General features: G+C 42.8%; 1 protein-coding gene across 9 annotated transcripts in view; it reads left to right on the top strand.

Annotated features, from left to right (window-relative positions):
• The window catches only part of TDP1 (tyrosyl-DNA phosphodiesterase 1), a 94,500-nt gene that overhangs the window by 50,125 nt on the left and 29,048 nt on the right, over positions 1 to 15,327 (top strand). For 7 of the 9 annotated variants that reach the window (XM_023205430.3, XM_023205432.3, XM_023205431.1 and 4 more), the window contains exon 14: positions 13,095 to 13,197. The exons of the other annotated variants lie outside the window; for them this stretch is intronic. In XM_023205430.3, coding sequence (XP_023061198.1) covers positions 13,095 to 13,197 — 103 coding nt within the window. The remainder of the gene's footprint in view (positions 1 to 13,094; positions 13,198 to 15,327) is intronic. 9 annotated transcript variants of the gene reach the window in all.

Here is a 15,327-nt window from a genome sequence, read left to right as displayed (position 1 = left end):
GGTTTAAAAAGAAAATTTTAAAAAATCATTATAATAAATCATCTCCCAGGGCCCATTCTAACAAACATTTCATAGTTCTGCTAAAAGCATTAACCATTTCCAAACCTTAACTTTGTGATGTGCATTAAAATTTACTAAGCACTTGCACCTAGATTATTTCATTCATTCTTCATTATAACCCAGTGCAATGAGCAGATGGTGTTAAGTCTGTATTGTAAGTGAAGAAATTGGTGACCTAAGTACATAACCACAAGGTAACACAGCTAGCCAAAAGCAAACTCATATCTTACAAGTCTGTTGCTCTTTTCAAGTCCTTGTATTTATTGCCTTTCCATTATAGGAGGCAGACTAAAACATTGGAACATTTCATTAGAAAATAAAACAGTAAGCAGTTTTTGATTATCACATGGGTTACTATTAAATATGTACTCAAATTATTTGGTATACTAAATACCAATTTTGACCTGAAATTTGAAAAGCAATTTTTTTTATCCTTCTTGGCAGTAATTTTTGGCATTTTGGATTATTGATGTGATGACTTCCAAAGTCCTTGTAATTCCATCTATGGAATCAAGGATAGATGGATCCTTTTAAAGACTAGGTCAGTAGGTAGGCTAGACTATGCCATCGGGCACCAAAGCCTCCATTTAGAGTCCAACATGGCTATGAAACACTGCTTGGTGGGGGGAGGGTCATGATAGGCCTGTGACTGAGAAACAAAGTGAGGTTGCAAGTAGATTTGTCCGAATCTATTTGGTGGTTTGTCAGGCTTTACACTTGCAAAACCCCACAGGCAAGTATCTAATCTCCTTTAGTGTTCTGCTCTTATCTGCTTGAAAACATGCATCATAATCATTTTCATTTTTCTTTTCCTGCTGGCTTTTCTTTGTTAATACACTGTATCTGTAAGACCTGATATCTACCCTAGAAACACAGCTGATGTGTTGCATCTTCCTAGTAGTTAATCTCCCAAGATTCTTCAACATCTGCAGAATTTTGAGACAGGATTTCACTCTGTCACCCGGGCTGCAGTGCAATGGCATGATCACTGCTCACTGCAGCCTTGACCTCCCAGGCTCAGGTGATCCTGCTTTCTTAGCCTCCCAAGTACCTGGGACTACAGGTGTATGCCACCATGCCTGGCTAATTTTTTTTTGAGACAGAGTCTTGCTCTGTCACCCAGGCTGGAGTGCAATGGCGTGATCTCAGCTCACTGCAACCTCTGTCTCCCGGGTTCAAGCGATTCTCCTGCCTCAGCCTCCCAAGTAGCTGGGATTACAGGCACCTGCCACTAAGCCTGGCTAATTTTTGTATGTTTTTAGTAGAGACGGGGTTTCACCATGTTTGCCAGGCTGGTCTCCAACTGCTGACCTCAGGTGATCCGCCCACCTCAGCCTCCCAAAATGCTGGGATTACAGGCATGAGGCACCGTGCCCGGCCTATGCCTGGCTAATTTTTGTACTTTTTGTAGAGATGGGGTTTTGCAATGTTGCTTAGGTTGGTCTTGAATTTCTGAGCTCAAAACTCTCTGTCTGCCTTGGCCTCCCAAAGTGCTGAGATTACAGGTGTGAGCCACTGTGCCCAGCTCCTCTTCCTCTTTATTATTCACCAATATTTTCATTCCCCCTTTTTTGGCTTTCAAAATTAGTCTTTGTCATTATTATTTTACAGTCACTTCTTGTTTACAGTTACCCACAAGTTTACTCATTTCTTTGTTCCTTTTTCTTCCTGATAGCCCTGTCCTTTCAAACAAATTCCGTTTTATTCCTGAACTATATCTTTTGTAGTTATTTCATTGATGCCTTCTTACTGGCAATAAGCTCTGATTTGTTTATCTAAAACTTCCTTTATTTTAACCCTCATTTTTGAGTGATAATTTAACTGAATTTAAAATTCTCTGGCCAGATGTGGTGGCTCACACCTGTAATCCCAGCACTTTAGGAGGCTGAGGTCAGTGGATCACTTGAGACCAGGAGTTCAAGACCAGTCTGGGCAACATGGCGAAACTCTGTCTCTACTAAAAATATAAAAATTAGCTGGCCATGATGGCTCACACCTGTAATCCCAGCTACTTAGGTTGCTGAGGCACAAAAATCGCTTGAACCCAGGAAGCGGAGGTGGCGGTGAGCTGAGATCGCTCCACTGCATTCCAACCCGGACAATAGAGTAAGACTCTGTCTTGGGGGGAAAAAACAAAAAAACAAAAAAAAACCTGGGACAAAGTAACTGCCAACTAAGATTTTTTTTTTTTTTCCTTTTAAGACAGAGTTTTGCTCTGTCACCTAGGCTTGGCTCACTGTAACCTCCACTTCCTGGGCTCAAGTCATCCTTCCACCTCAGCCTCCCAAGTAGCTGGGACTACAGGCATGCACCACCACACCTGGCTAATTTTTTTATTTTTTTTAGAGATGAGGTCTCACTATGTTGCTGGTCTCACACTCCTTAGTTCAAGCAGTCGTTCTGCCTCAGCCTCCCAAAATACTGGGATTATAGGCGTGAACCACCATGCCTGGTCTTCCTCCTAGTTCCTTAAATATTTTTTTCCATTGACTTTTGAGCTCAGTTGTTGGTATTGAGAAGTTGCCATCTAATTATTGCTCCTTGTGGAAAAACTGTCTTTTCTCTTTGGCTGCTTTTAAGATTTTCTTTACCTTTGGTATTCTTCAATTTAGCTATGATGGATAAGTAGGTATGGATTTGTTTTTATTTAGTCTCAGCAGAGTTTGTTGTATTTCTTCACTCTAAAGAGCTGATTTTTCAACAGTTCAGTAAAATTATTGGTTGTTATCGTTAAGCATATTGACTCTCACCCTCTCTTACTTCCTTCTTGCAACTCTTACTAGATGCCTTTTGGACCCTCTCATTCTATCTTCAGTTTCTTACTTTCTACCTCTTTGCCTCTGAGTTGCAGTCTACCTAATTTCTTTAGCTCTTTCTTCTGTTTCATTAGTTTTGTTTTCAGCTGTGACTTGTGCTATTTAATTCAACAGTAGAGTTTTTAATTCTAGTGATTTTATTTTACTTTTGGACCTTCTCGGATACCATATGTTTCATGGTTTAGAGTTCAGACCATAGTCACACTGCCTGAGTTCAAATTCTTACTCTATCATCTAGTACCTGTTGAAATCTTGGGCAAATGACTTCCATTTCCTTATCTGTTAAATACGGATAGTAATAGAATAGGTATCTACCAGTTAAAAATGAAAATAAATAGATTATATAAAGGTATTAAAACAATGTTTGGCAGTTAATAGATGCTGCATATTAGCTGCCATTATTAGCAAATTTGTTTTATGCTGGTTTCATTATTTCTTTTGTATGTTGTTTACTTTGAAATCTTTGTTTTTGTTTTGTTTTTTGAGGTGGGGTCTTGCTATGTCACCCAGGCTGGAGTGCAGTGGCACATGATCATAGCTCCTGGGCTCAAGTGATTCTCCCATCTCAGTCTCGCAAGTAACTGGGACTGCAGGTGCACACCACCCTGCCTGGCTAATTTTTGCATTTTATTTTGATATGGGATCTTGCTTTGTTGCCCTGGCTGGTCTCGAGCTTCTGGCCTCAAAGCTTCTGTCTTGGCTTCCCAAAGCACTGGGATTACAGGCATGAGGCACCATGCCCAGTTCAAATCATTTTAAGTATACTTATTTTTAACTTGTCATCTAATCGGCCAATCATCTGAAGTTCCTGGAGGTCTAATTATATTTTCTGTTGTCTTGCTTATGATGGATTTGGATTATTTCCACTTTTATTTTATAATTTGTGTCTTCACTGAAGCTTTAACTATAAAAATTATCTGTGACTTGAGTGGACAGACCTCTGTACCTCCAGAGAGATTTTGTTTCTGCTGGTCTCTTCAAGAACCTGGAAACAATGTCTATGTTAATATCTTGATGTAAGGTAGAGGCAGATACCTAGCATTCCAATATTTGAGAGATCAGGTAGAAGAAAAGGAGTGACCAGAGAGGTTGAAAGCAGAAAGGAAGCCACAAAGTGTAGCAGAAGACAAGGAAAAAATATTACATTAATGTTTCAATTATGCCAGGGGATAGGAGGCACTGATGGTAGAATTCTCATGCTATGGAGAGATTAAGATGAAATTAAAGAAGTTTCCATTGGATATGGCAGTGTGGAGGTTTTCAGTGACTTTAAGTGGTTTCAGGATAGTGGTTTGGGGAAAAATCTTATTGAAAGCACCTAATAGATTGAAGGGTAAGTGGGGTTCTCTGCAGTATTGTACTGGAAGTTATAGCCAGTGCAATGAGGCAAAAAAATAAAAGACATAAAGATTGTTAAGGAAGAAGTAAAACTATATTTGCAGAAGATATGATTGTGCATTTGAAAAACCCCAAGGAGTTTAAACATGATTTCAAGATTCACTATAAAAGCAGGGTAAGACTGTGATATCAGCATAAGAATAGATAAATTGATCAATAGAACAGAGTCCAGAAATAAACACATGTATCATCAAACATTTTTGACAAAGGCATCAATGTAATTCAGTGGATGAAGGATGTTCTTTTCAATAAATAGTGCTAAAGCAATTGAATATCAATGCAGGAAAAAAAAAACCTTAGCCTATCTTAGGCCATAGACAAAATTAACTTCAGATGTATGATATACCCAAGTGAGAAAGCTAAAGCTATAAAACCTAGAACAAGAATATCCTATAACCTTGAAGTAGGCAAGATTTAGTACATAAGACATAAAATGCACTTGCAAGAAAAGATTTACACATGTTTGGACTTCAAAATATTTTAAAACTTTACTTTGTCAAAAGCCACCATTTTGGGATGGAGGAAAGCCTTTTCTAAATAAGACCTCACACTCAGATGTTATAAAGTAAAAAACTGCACCTTGGATAACTTCCTTCCTCACCCCAAAATGGAAGAAAGCAAGCAAAAAAGACCTTCTGAACTATAAAGTTTTTCATAAACAGTTATAACTGGGCAAAATATGAAAAGCACTGTGTGGTGGGCAGAATAATGGCCCCCCAATGATGTCTTTGTGTAAATCCTCAGGGGCTGTGACTGTTAAATTACCTTTTTAGGTATTAAGTTAAAGGGGAATTAAGGTGGCAGGTGGGATTATGTTTGCTAATCAACTGACCTTAAAATGGAGTGGTTATTAGGGGAGGACCCAGTATAATCACAAAGATACTTAGTAGAAGAAGGACAAGTAGAGAGAGAGCGAGCACTGCATGAAAAGGACTCAGCTGACCTCATTGGCCTTGAAAATGAAGGAACACAGACATTCCAAGGGGAATGCAGGCAGCCTCTAGAACTAGAAAAGGCAAGGAAATGAATTCTTCCTGAGGGCCTCCAGAAGAAACACAACCCTCCTAACACTTTAATTTTACTTTACTTTGTGTAAGATCATGAATCTTTGTTTTAAGTCATTAAATTTGTGGCATTTTGTTAGAGCAGCAGCAAGAAACTAATGGGCACCGCATATCAAGAGAAAAAAACAGTATCATAGTTTAAAAATTAATACTCCACAGAAGTAAACATCAGCATTCAGTAGTGATATGGGCTGACTGTATCCCCACCCAAATCTCATCTTGAATTGTAGCACTCGTAATCCCCACGTGTCATGGAGGGGATCTGGTGGGAGGTAATTCAATCATGGGGGTGGGTTTTCCTGTGCTGTTCTCATGATAGTGAATATGTCTCATGAGATCTGATGGTTTTATAAAGGGCAGTTTCTCTGCACACACACTCTTGCCTGCCACCATGTAAGGCATGCCTTTGCTCCTCCTCCTCCTGCCATGATTGTGAAGCATCCCCAGCCATGTGGAACCGTGAGTACATTAAACCTCCTTTCGTTTATAAATTACCCAGTCTTGGGTATGGCTTTATTAGCAGTGAGAGAACAGATGTTATAGTAAATTGCTACCAGTAGAGTGGGGTGCTGCTATAAGGTTACCCCAAAATGTGGAAGCAACTTTGGAACTGGGTAACAGGCAGAGGTCGGAACAGTTTGGAGGGCTCAGAAGAAGACAGGAAAATGTGGGAAAGTGGGAACTTCCTAGAGACTTGGAGGGCTCGGAAGACAGGAAGATGTGGGAAAGTTTGGAACTTCCTAAAGACTTGTTGAATGACTTTGACCAAAATGCTGATAGTGATATGGACAATGAAGTCTAGGCTAACATGTTCCCAGAGGGAGATGAGAAACTTGTTGGGAACTGGAGCATAGGGGACTCCATGGCATTAAAACATGGCATTAAGTGTTTATGGCTTTTCCAGGCACATGGTGCAAGCTGTCAGTGGATCTACAATTCTGCGATCTGAAGGATGGTGACCCTTCTCACAGCTCCAGTAGGCAGTGCCCCAGTGGGGACTCTTTGTGGGGACTCCGACCCCAGAATTTCCTTCTACACTGCCATAGCAGAGGTTCTCCATGAGGGCCCCGTCCCTGCAGCAAACTTCTCCCTGGACATCCAGGTGTTTCCCTACATCCTCTGAAATGTAGGTAGAGGTTCCCAAACCTCAATTCTTAACTTCTGTGTACCTGCAAGGCCATTGCTTCAGAGGTGTGCTGCAGGGGTGGCACCCTCATGGAGAACCTCTGCTAGGGCAGTGCAGAAGAGAAATGTGGGGTAGGAGCCCCCACACAGAGTCCCTACTGGGGTACTGCCTAGTGGAGCTGTGAGAAGAGGACCACCATCCTCCAGACCCCAAAATGGTAGACCCACCAACAGCTTGCACGGTGGGCCTGGAAAAGCAGCAGACACTCAATGCCAGCCCTGGAAAGCAGCCAAGAAGGGGGGCTATGCCCTACAAAGCTACAGGGGCAGAGCCTGTCCAAGGCCGTGGTAGCCTACCTCTTGCATCAGCATGACCTGGATATGAGACATGGAGTCAAAGGAGATCATTTTGGAGCTTTAAGATTTGACTGCCCTGCCAGATTTTGGACTTGCATGGGGCCTGTAGGCCCTGTGTTTTGGTGAATTTCTCCCATTTAGAATGGCTGTATTTACCCAATGCCTGTACCCACATTGTATTTAGGAAGTAACTAACTTGCTGTTGGTTTTACAGGGTCATAGGCAGAAGGGACGTACTTTGTCTCAGATGAGTCTTCGGACTATGGACTTTTGAATTAATACTGAAATGAATTAAAACTTTGGGAGGCTGTTGGGAAGGCATGATTGGTTTTGAAATGTGAGAACATGAGATTTGGGAGGGGTAAAGGATGGAATGATATGGTTTGGCTCTGTGTCCTCACCCAAATCTCATCTTGAACTGTAGCTTTCATAATTCCCATGTGTCATGGGAGGGACCTAGTAAAAGGTAATTGAATCACGGGGGTGGGTTTTCCCAGGCAGTTCTCGTGATAGTGAATAGGTCTCACGAGATCTGATGGTTTTATAAAGGGCAGTTCCCCTGCACACGCTCTCTTGCCTGCCACCATGTAAGATGTGCCTTTGCTCCTCCTTTGCCTTCTGCTGTGATTGTGAGGCCTCCTCAGCCATGTGCAACTGTGAGTCCATTAAACCTCCTTTCCTCTGTAAATTATCCAGCCTCGGGTATTTCTTTATTAGCATTGTGAGAACAGACTAATACAAGTAGATACAGTTAAAAATATTTGATATGGTTTGGCTGTGTCCCCACCCAAATCTCATTTTGAATTGTAGCTCCCACAATTCTCACATGTTGTGAGGGGGACACAGTGGGAGATAATTAAATCTTGGGGGCAGTTTCCCCCATACTGTTCTCATGGTACTGAATAAGTCTCATGAGATCTGATGGTTTTATAAGAGGAAACCTCTTTTACTTGGCTCTCATTTTCTCTCTTTGCCTGCTACCATCCTTACCAGATGCGACTTGTTCCTCCTTGCCTTCTGCCATGATTGCAAGGCCTCTCTAGCCATGTTGGAACTATGAGTTCATTAAACCTCTTTCCTTTATAAATTACTCAGTCTTGGGTATGTCTTTATTGGCTACATGAGAACAGACGAATACAGTACTTAATATTGTTAGTAATCAGAGAAGTCAAATTTAAATTAGACATATTTTACCTGTTAGACTTGTAAAACTTTTAATAGATACTATCCACCTAGTGTTCTCAAGAGTCTAAGAAAAGAATACTTCTATACACTATTGCTAATAATCTAAATAGGATAGGTGCTTGAGACAGAAATTGGACAGAATCTATCAAAATTAAAGATTATGTCCCTGTGTATACCTGCATACAACTTGAATCTTTTACAGTGAGAATATCTTTACATATCTCTTGTGAAATGTCTTTTCAATCCATAAAACAGAACCTAAGAGTGATACAAGAAAACGTACAGAGAATGCAAAATGGAAGGAAACCTACAATGTCTGTGTTTGTGGCACGCACACTGCTGTGGAGTTTTAGGAAAGGGACAACAGCAGCATTGGCTGGAGTCATGGTTTCCCATCCACATCAGTACAGCTGCTTGGTCTCCATCTTCTCTAGCACCCACTGTTAACATTCTGTTTTATTGCAGCTGTCTGAGAACATGTTTGTCCCCTCATCCCTGGTCCTCTAGAAGTGTGGTGGCCAAAGCCTCAGTCTGTACATTGTCTCTGTACTCTTTGTGCTGCTCCTGCTGCCTAGACTGTTAAGTAATTAATGATGAAAAGAAATATTTTATCAGTGAACATATGTTCCCATAACAGCAGTCATCCTTGGGGACTTGTACATCTTCTTAAAAAAAAAACTTAAAAGTGAATCTAATCAGCCACTCTAATTGGTGTTTAAGCAGGCATTGGTGATGGCAACTGTTCCCGTTAACAAAGTTCAGGTTTTGAAAAATGCGTGGAGCAGGGTTTGGCCCAGAGGTCATCTTCATAGCTCCCCACTTCCTTTCTTAGGCAGTTGTTTCCCCCATGTGTTATCATGAACATCCAACAAGTATTCCCCAGTGGTAAACCTCCCCAGTGGTAAACCTCCAGTGAAACTCAGAGATTTTACCTTAGGGTGAGACTGCATCACTGGAGGGGAACGCTCTAGTTCACGTGAGCATGGGTGTCTCTCATCATTGTAAACTCTAGCCTGGAAAGGGATTTTTGGTCTCATAGGCTGACAGCCCTCATTCTGGAGACTGGAACTTAAAGCCCAGGGAGGAGAGGAGTAGCTTAAGGAGTCACAGTGAGTGGGGAAGCCAAGACACAAACTGCTCCTGATTCAGGGTCCAGGGCTGTCTTCTCAGCATGTGCCTGCCTGCCTTCTCCATGTGCCTCACATGCCATTCCTGTGCTCTCCTGAGATTTCCTGTAGGAACTTTTTTGTCATACCTTATCAAGTTTACTCTTAAAAATTTAATCTTTGGAAGAAAATGTTCATATTGGGGACTAAGGTCAAACCTGTAATCAGCAGTCACACCTCACAAGCCGTGGCAGGGCATTCTACTACCATTTGCACTCCTTGCAGGCAAGGGGATGATAAACTGCCTAATTGAGCAACAGATCATTAGTCAACTTAGCTGTGGTGGCTTGGTGCCTCATTCAGCTCAGACTGCTATACAGAGCAGCTTATAAATATATTTCATAGTTCTAGAGAATGAAAGTTCAATGTCAGGGTGCCAGCATGGCCAGGTACCAGTGAGGGCCCACTTCTGGGCTGCAGCCTGCTGAGCTCTCACTGTGTCCTCACAAGGTAGAAAGAGGGCAAGGCAGCTCTCTGGGGTCTCCTTTATAAGGGCACCAGTCTCATTCATGAGGACCCCATCCTCATGACATAACTAACCCAAAGACCCTGCTCCTGACACCATCACATTGGGGGTTAGGATTTCAACATATGAATTCTGTAGGACACAAGCATTCAGTCCCTAACACTTAGTAATGGTCAACTTGTCTACCCTCAACCACAATTTCCAGAATTCCCTTTCTTGTATGTTTCCAATTAGGTGGGCCCCAAGGGAGATTCTTATATTTGGAGAGCAAATGTGATACAGCAGCCTTTTTATTTTTTTGAGATGGAGTTTCGCCTTTATTGCCCAGGCTGGAGTGCAGTGGTGCGATCTTGCCCCACAGCAACCTCCTCCTCCCGGGTTCAAGCGATTCTCCTGCCTCAGCCTCCTGAGTAGCTGGGATTATGGGTATGCACCACCATACCTGGATAATTTTGTATTTTTAGTGGAGACAGGGTTTCTCCATGTTGGTCAAGCTAGTCTCGAACTCTCGACCTCAGATGATCTGCTGCCTCGGCCTCCCAAAGTGCCAGGATTACAGGCGTGAGCCACTGCGCCCAGCTGAGACAGCAGCCATTTTTATAACTCATGCGTTGTCACGGTGTCCAGCAGAAGCTGGACCTCACATCCTCCCACGTCCTCCTTCAGCTTTTCTAACTCCTGGCCCTCACCAGGTGTGTATTCTTTCTGTGATGAAGGCCCTCTCTTCTGTGAGACATCCACACCTCCAGTGCCAGAGGCACAAAAACCACATGGTTTTCAGTCCTCACAGTCTTCAGTCCATGCCTGTGGCTCCAGCTAGTTATTGTCCACTTTATGCTTATCCTCCTCTGACTTCTGCCTGCTCTGTAGACTTCTAGTTCCAGCATCAGGACAAAGATAACAGCCTTATAAAGACTTTAACCAGCTCCTACAATTACATGATAATAAATTCCTGTAAGAAATACACACACACACACCCATATATATATATATACACACACACACAATTTCCTAGTTATGTTTCTGTGATTGAACCCTGACTGATACACCCCCAGAAGCTACTATCTTATTCATCGTGACTTTATTAAGCGTTTGGTGGGTAGTGTTTCTGGTGGAATGGTAGACCATGGGACCTCCAGAGTTCTACCCTAAGGATCTAAAGTAAATTAAATATCCCACCCCTCTTTAGTGATGAAGCATCCCTCAGTATCCAACAACAACAATATAAACTATAGCACTTGGGAGAGAAAGCTGCCCAGCCCAGTAGACAAAAGAACAATGGAAGAGCGAGGGCAGGGGGAACAAAATGGTGAAAACGAGTTCTCAACAGAAGCCAGGGCAGGCAGTGGATGATGGATTCCATGTGGAGAACAGAAGCTAGAACTCCTTTGGAGTTATGGGAGCAAGAGAGTCCTGTGGTGTCGCTGTGCCTCATGAAAGACATGGTGCTCTTGCTGTATATGATGACATGGTGCTTTTGCTGTACCTGACGCCCACGTGTGCACACACACACACACCCCCACCCCCCTGCCCCCCCACCCCACAAGAGTTTGGAAATACCCCATGTTCCTGGCTTCCCCAGGTGCCAGTGATTCAAAGTATTACCCAGAATGTAAAAAGTTATTAAAGGTATGTCAGGGAATGTTGATTTATCACCTAGACAACCTGCAAGTGACTTTCAGGCTCTCAGTGTTCACGGTAGAGTTTCTAAGGTTCCAGATGCTTAGAAATCTGTTAGAAGCCAAATACAAGGAGGGATTGGAGGAAGCCATCTGAAAGGCTGTCCTTGTGATCTCTTTTGAACTTTACTTTGGAATAAGCCCTCAAATCTTGGAATGCTAAGAAAACACAACTCATCGGGAAAGAATGAGAACAGCCTTCCAGAAGATACTTCTGTGTTGTCATGATACTGATAGTCAAGAGTTGGCCAGAAAGTGATCATCTAAAAAGTGAGAAAAACATCTTAGACCCACTGGTTGGTTTTGCCATTAGACTTTTCTCTTTGCCAAAGAGATGACCTGTTTTTACTAACAGGTGAAAGATCTAAAAGCAAGATGTCATCTTGGACTTTTAAAAAAAGTTTTTTTCCTAGAATCATAATACCACTTTATCATAAACATCAGCTTCCTCTTCACTTAATGTCTCAACGACGTCACAGACAGTGATGTTCGTGTCCTTGTGCAAAGGTTTCCTGTCCTCAATATGGTTCATTTAGGAAGCCAGGAAAGTTTGTAAATAATGCCCTGTTTTCTTAAGTCAGCCTAATCGCTTCAAGATTTTTCCTTAGCTCTGATTTCCACATTCTTCTTTCTCTGTTCCCATAGAACCCTTAACAAACATTACTCTTTTTATCTTTCTTGGTCATTGTTTTTGTTTGACTCTCCAATTCCAGCAGACAATAGTTCCAGCACATAACTCAGAAAACATACTTGGTGCACCAGTGAGTGAATCTTGAAAAAGTCCCAGTCATCCACAAAGTCAGGCTGTAAAGAGTTTTCTGAATAGCTGAGGTTTATAAGTTTTAAAAATGAAATAGAACTTGGGTGAACCTAACTGAAAAAAATGTTTATTGTGGGTTTATGTTAATCTCTGACACATTGCTTGATTTTTTTTCTTTTTCTTGAGACGAGGTCTTACTGTCTTCCAGGCTGGAGTGTGGTAGTGTGATCTCCACTCGCTGCAACCTCCACCTCCCAGGCTGAAGCGATCCTCCCACCTCAGCCTTCCAAGTAGCTAGGACTGTAGGTTCGCGTCACCATGCCTGGCTAATCTTTTGTACAAATGTGGTTTTGCCATCTTTCCCAGGCTGATCCTGGGTTTAAGTGGTCTGCCCACCTCCGCCTCCCAAAATGCTGGGATTACAGGAGTGAGCCACTATGCCTGACTTGTATTGTGATTTTTTAGCCACAACTCTTTGAACATATAAAACATCATTCTGAATGTACCATTTCTTTTTAGATACAAATAACAGTCTATTGATCTCAGAGCTGTTTTCTTCACATCGAAAGTAGAAATTAGCACTATCTGGCAAAAAAACCAAAAAAGGAAATATGAAGCTTAAGATACTACTGCATAAGATAATATTAACTTTCTTCTTAAATGCTGGTTTTATATACAACAAAACCAGAAATCCTGGCTACTCCAGGATTGTGAAAAGAAAAGGGGTTTTAGAAAGAAAAAAATAAAATCTAAGGAAAGATAATTATTTTAATAGCTGCCCTCAGGAAAATGCAGATGAGGGTGAAGCTATCCCAAATTAGCAATTAGATAAATCTTGAGGATTAGAGAACAGCAGGATTTAAATTCTCTTTTCAAAAATGCAGCAGCTCTGCTCGAAAATGAATGAATGTGATTGCAGCTATATATTTTTTTGACCGGTGCTCTTGCAGCTGTGGAAGTTTGACCCACACTGAGATGCCTCCCTGAGTCAGCCCTTTCTGTGTCCTTGCTTCTGCAGCGCGAATCTGTCCAAGGCTGCCTGGGGAGCATTGGAGAAGAATGGCACCCAGCTGATGATCCGCTCCTACGAGCTTGGGGTCCTTTTCCTCCCTTCAGCATTTGTAAGTTTACACTTCCAACTGCACAGTGGGTCACATGTGAAATGAATTGGGTTTTGTGTTCTCTTCCTTTAGTCACAACAGCTTGCCTAAGGTTGGCAGGAAACAGTCAGGATTCTTACCCAGAGCCTGCGCTCTTAACCACTGGTCTATACCTCTGAGCTTACTGAACACTCACCAGTCTGGGCGCAGTGGGATACCTGCTCTCAAGGCATGTATTTGATTAGGAATTGACTGTGTGCTTCCAGCGAAATTAATAACATTTAAAATAAATATTGCAAACTACAATGTGAAGATTTATCTCAAGGTGGTAGATGACAAGTCACCAAAGGAATGGCCCAATCAATCACAAGTTGTTTTAGGTAGGGGTGACTGGATGATGAAGTTGGGAAGCAGGAGAGCTTGGCAGAGTATTTGAAAGATGCTTAGGATATAGGATGTATAGAGAGAGGTGGGAATAGCATCACTGTTGGAAAGGAATTAGTAGTAGCACAAACTGGGAAGCAGAAATTGGTTCACATCATCGTCTCGAGTTTGGCCAGGCGGGGCCAGGGGGTGGCACAAAGGACATATGCCTCTGGCCCAGTAAGCCCCCTAGAAAAGCACCATGTCGAAGTGGTCTCTCGAGATGTCCAGCACAGCCAGCTTGTACCCAGCTCTGGAGCCACTTGAGGTTTCTGTGTCCAAACACCAGAAGGAGTGGCTTGCACATAGGGACTGGGGTGTACAAGCCATCTGTTATCTCTAAATGCTAGAATCACACTTGACCCAGAGAGACATTCCCACCATAAGAGGCACATGGACTAAGGTCTCCCATGTCACCTCCTCATACTCACTGTGCGTGCACATACACAGAATCGCCCACACAATGAGATGGCTAATGCTCCTTCCTTCCTTCCTTCCTTCCTTCCTTCCTTCCTTCCTTCCTTCCTTCCTTCCTTCCTTCTTCCCTTCTTCCCTTCTTCCCTTCTTCCCTTCCTGTCACTGTGGGCACACACTCAGAATCACCCAGACAATGAGATGGTTAATGCTTCACCCACACAATGAGATGGCTAATGCCTTTTCCTTCCTTCCTTCTTTCCTTCTTTCTTTCCTTCCTCCCTTCCTTCCTTCCTTCCCTTCCCTTCCTTCCCTTCCCTTCCTTCCCTTCCTTCCCTTCCCTTCCCTTCCCTTCCCTTCCCTTCTCTTCCCTTCTCTTCCCTCCCTTCCCTTCCCTCCTTCCCTCCTTCCTTCCCTCCCTCCCTTTGTTCTTCCCTTCCCTTCCCCCTCCCCCTCCGCAACTGGCTATAGTTGAATTTATGACAAACACCCATGACAAAGCTCCATTGTGGACGACTCTGACTGGACCAGAAGATTTAGCTGAGGAGTTGGTGTGTGCTTGTCCTCAGACTTCAATCTGGACTAATCCAGGCCTTTTTTTTTTTTTAGACAGAGTCTCACTCTGTTGCCCAGGCTGCAGTGCAGTGGCACAATCTCAACTCACTGCAACCTCCACCTACAGGATTCAAGCCATCTTCCTGCATCAACCTCCCCAGTAGCTGGGGCTACAGGCGCCTGCCACCACACCCAGCTAATTTTTGTATTTTTGGTAGACACGGGGTTTCACCATGTTGGCCAGGTCTCCAATTCCTGGCCTCAAGTGATCTGCCTGCCTCAGCCTCCCAAAGTGGGATTACAGGTGTGAGCCACTGCTTAATCCAGTCTTAAGGCATGCTGGAGAGCACCCACCTTCCCAGCCCACCCCAGCGTTGCTCACTGTTTCTCACACCATGCTCAGGTGAAGCGCTCTTTTCTCCCTTTCTCTCTCCTCTTCTCACCAATCTATCCATTCTGTCTCTTTCCTTCTCAGTTTCACTACAAAACTACGTAACCTCTTTTAGTTATAAGATTTCAACTTTATCACACAACTTCTGGGTAATGATGAAGTCACAACACTAGGAGGTGTGATTGTAGTGACTGTGGCTTTTATAATGACTGAGGCTGGAGTTCTCACCCAATAATAAGTAATGGAATAAATTCCACATCACTCCTGTTTGGCTTCTGTTGTCAGCATTTACAAAAGTCTGGTCCTTTGTAACTGTTCTGACCATGAAAATGCTAATCATGAAAATGCTAATAGGAAGAAATGTATTG

Source organism: Piliocolobus tephrosceles, chromosome 6 (genome assembly GCF_002776525.5).
Source record: "Piliocolobus tephrosceles isolate RC106 chromosome 6, ASM277652v3, whole genome shotgun sequence".
NCBI lineage: Eukaryota > Metazoa > Chordata > Mammalia > Primates > Cercopithecidae > Piliocolobus > Piliocolobus tephrosceles.
The sequence above is the reverse complement of the archived record's forward strand: the minus strand, read 5'-3'. Positions and strand labels throughout refer to the sequence as shown.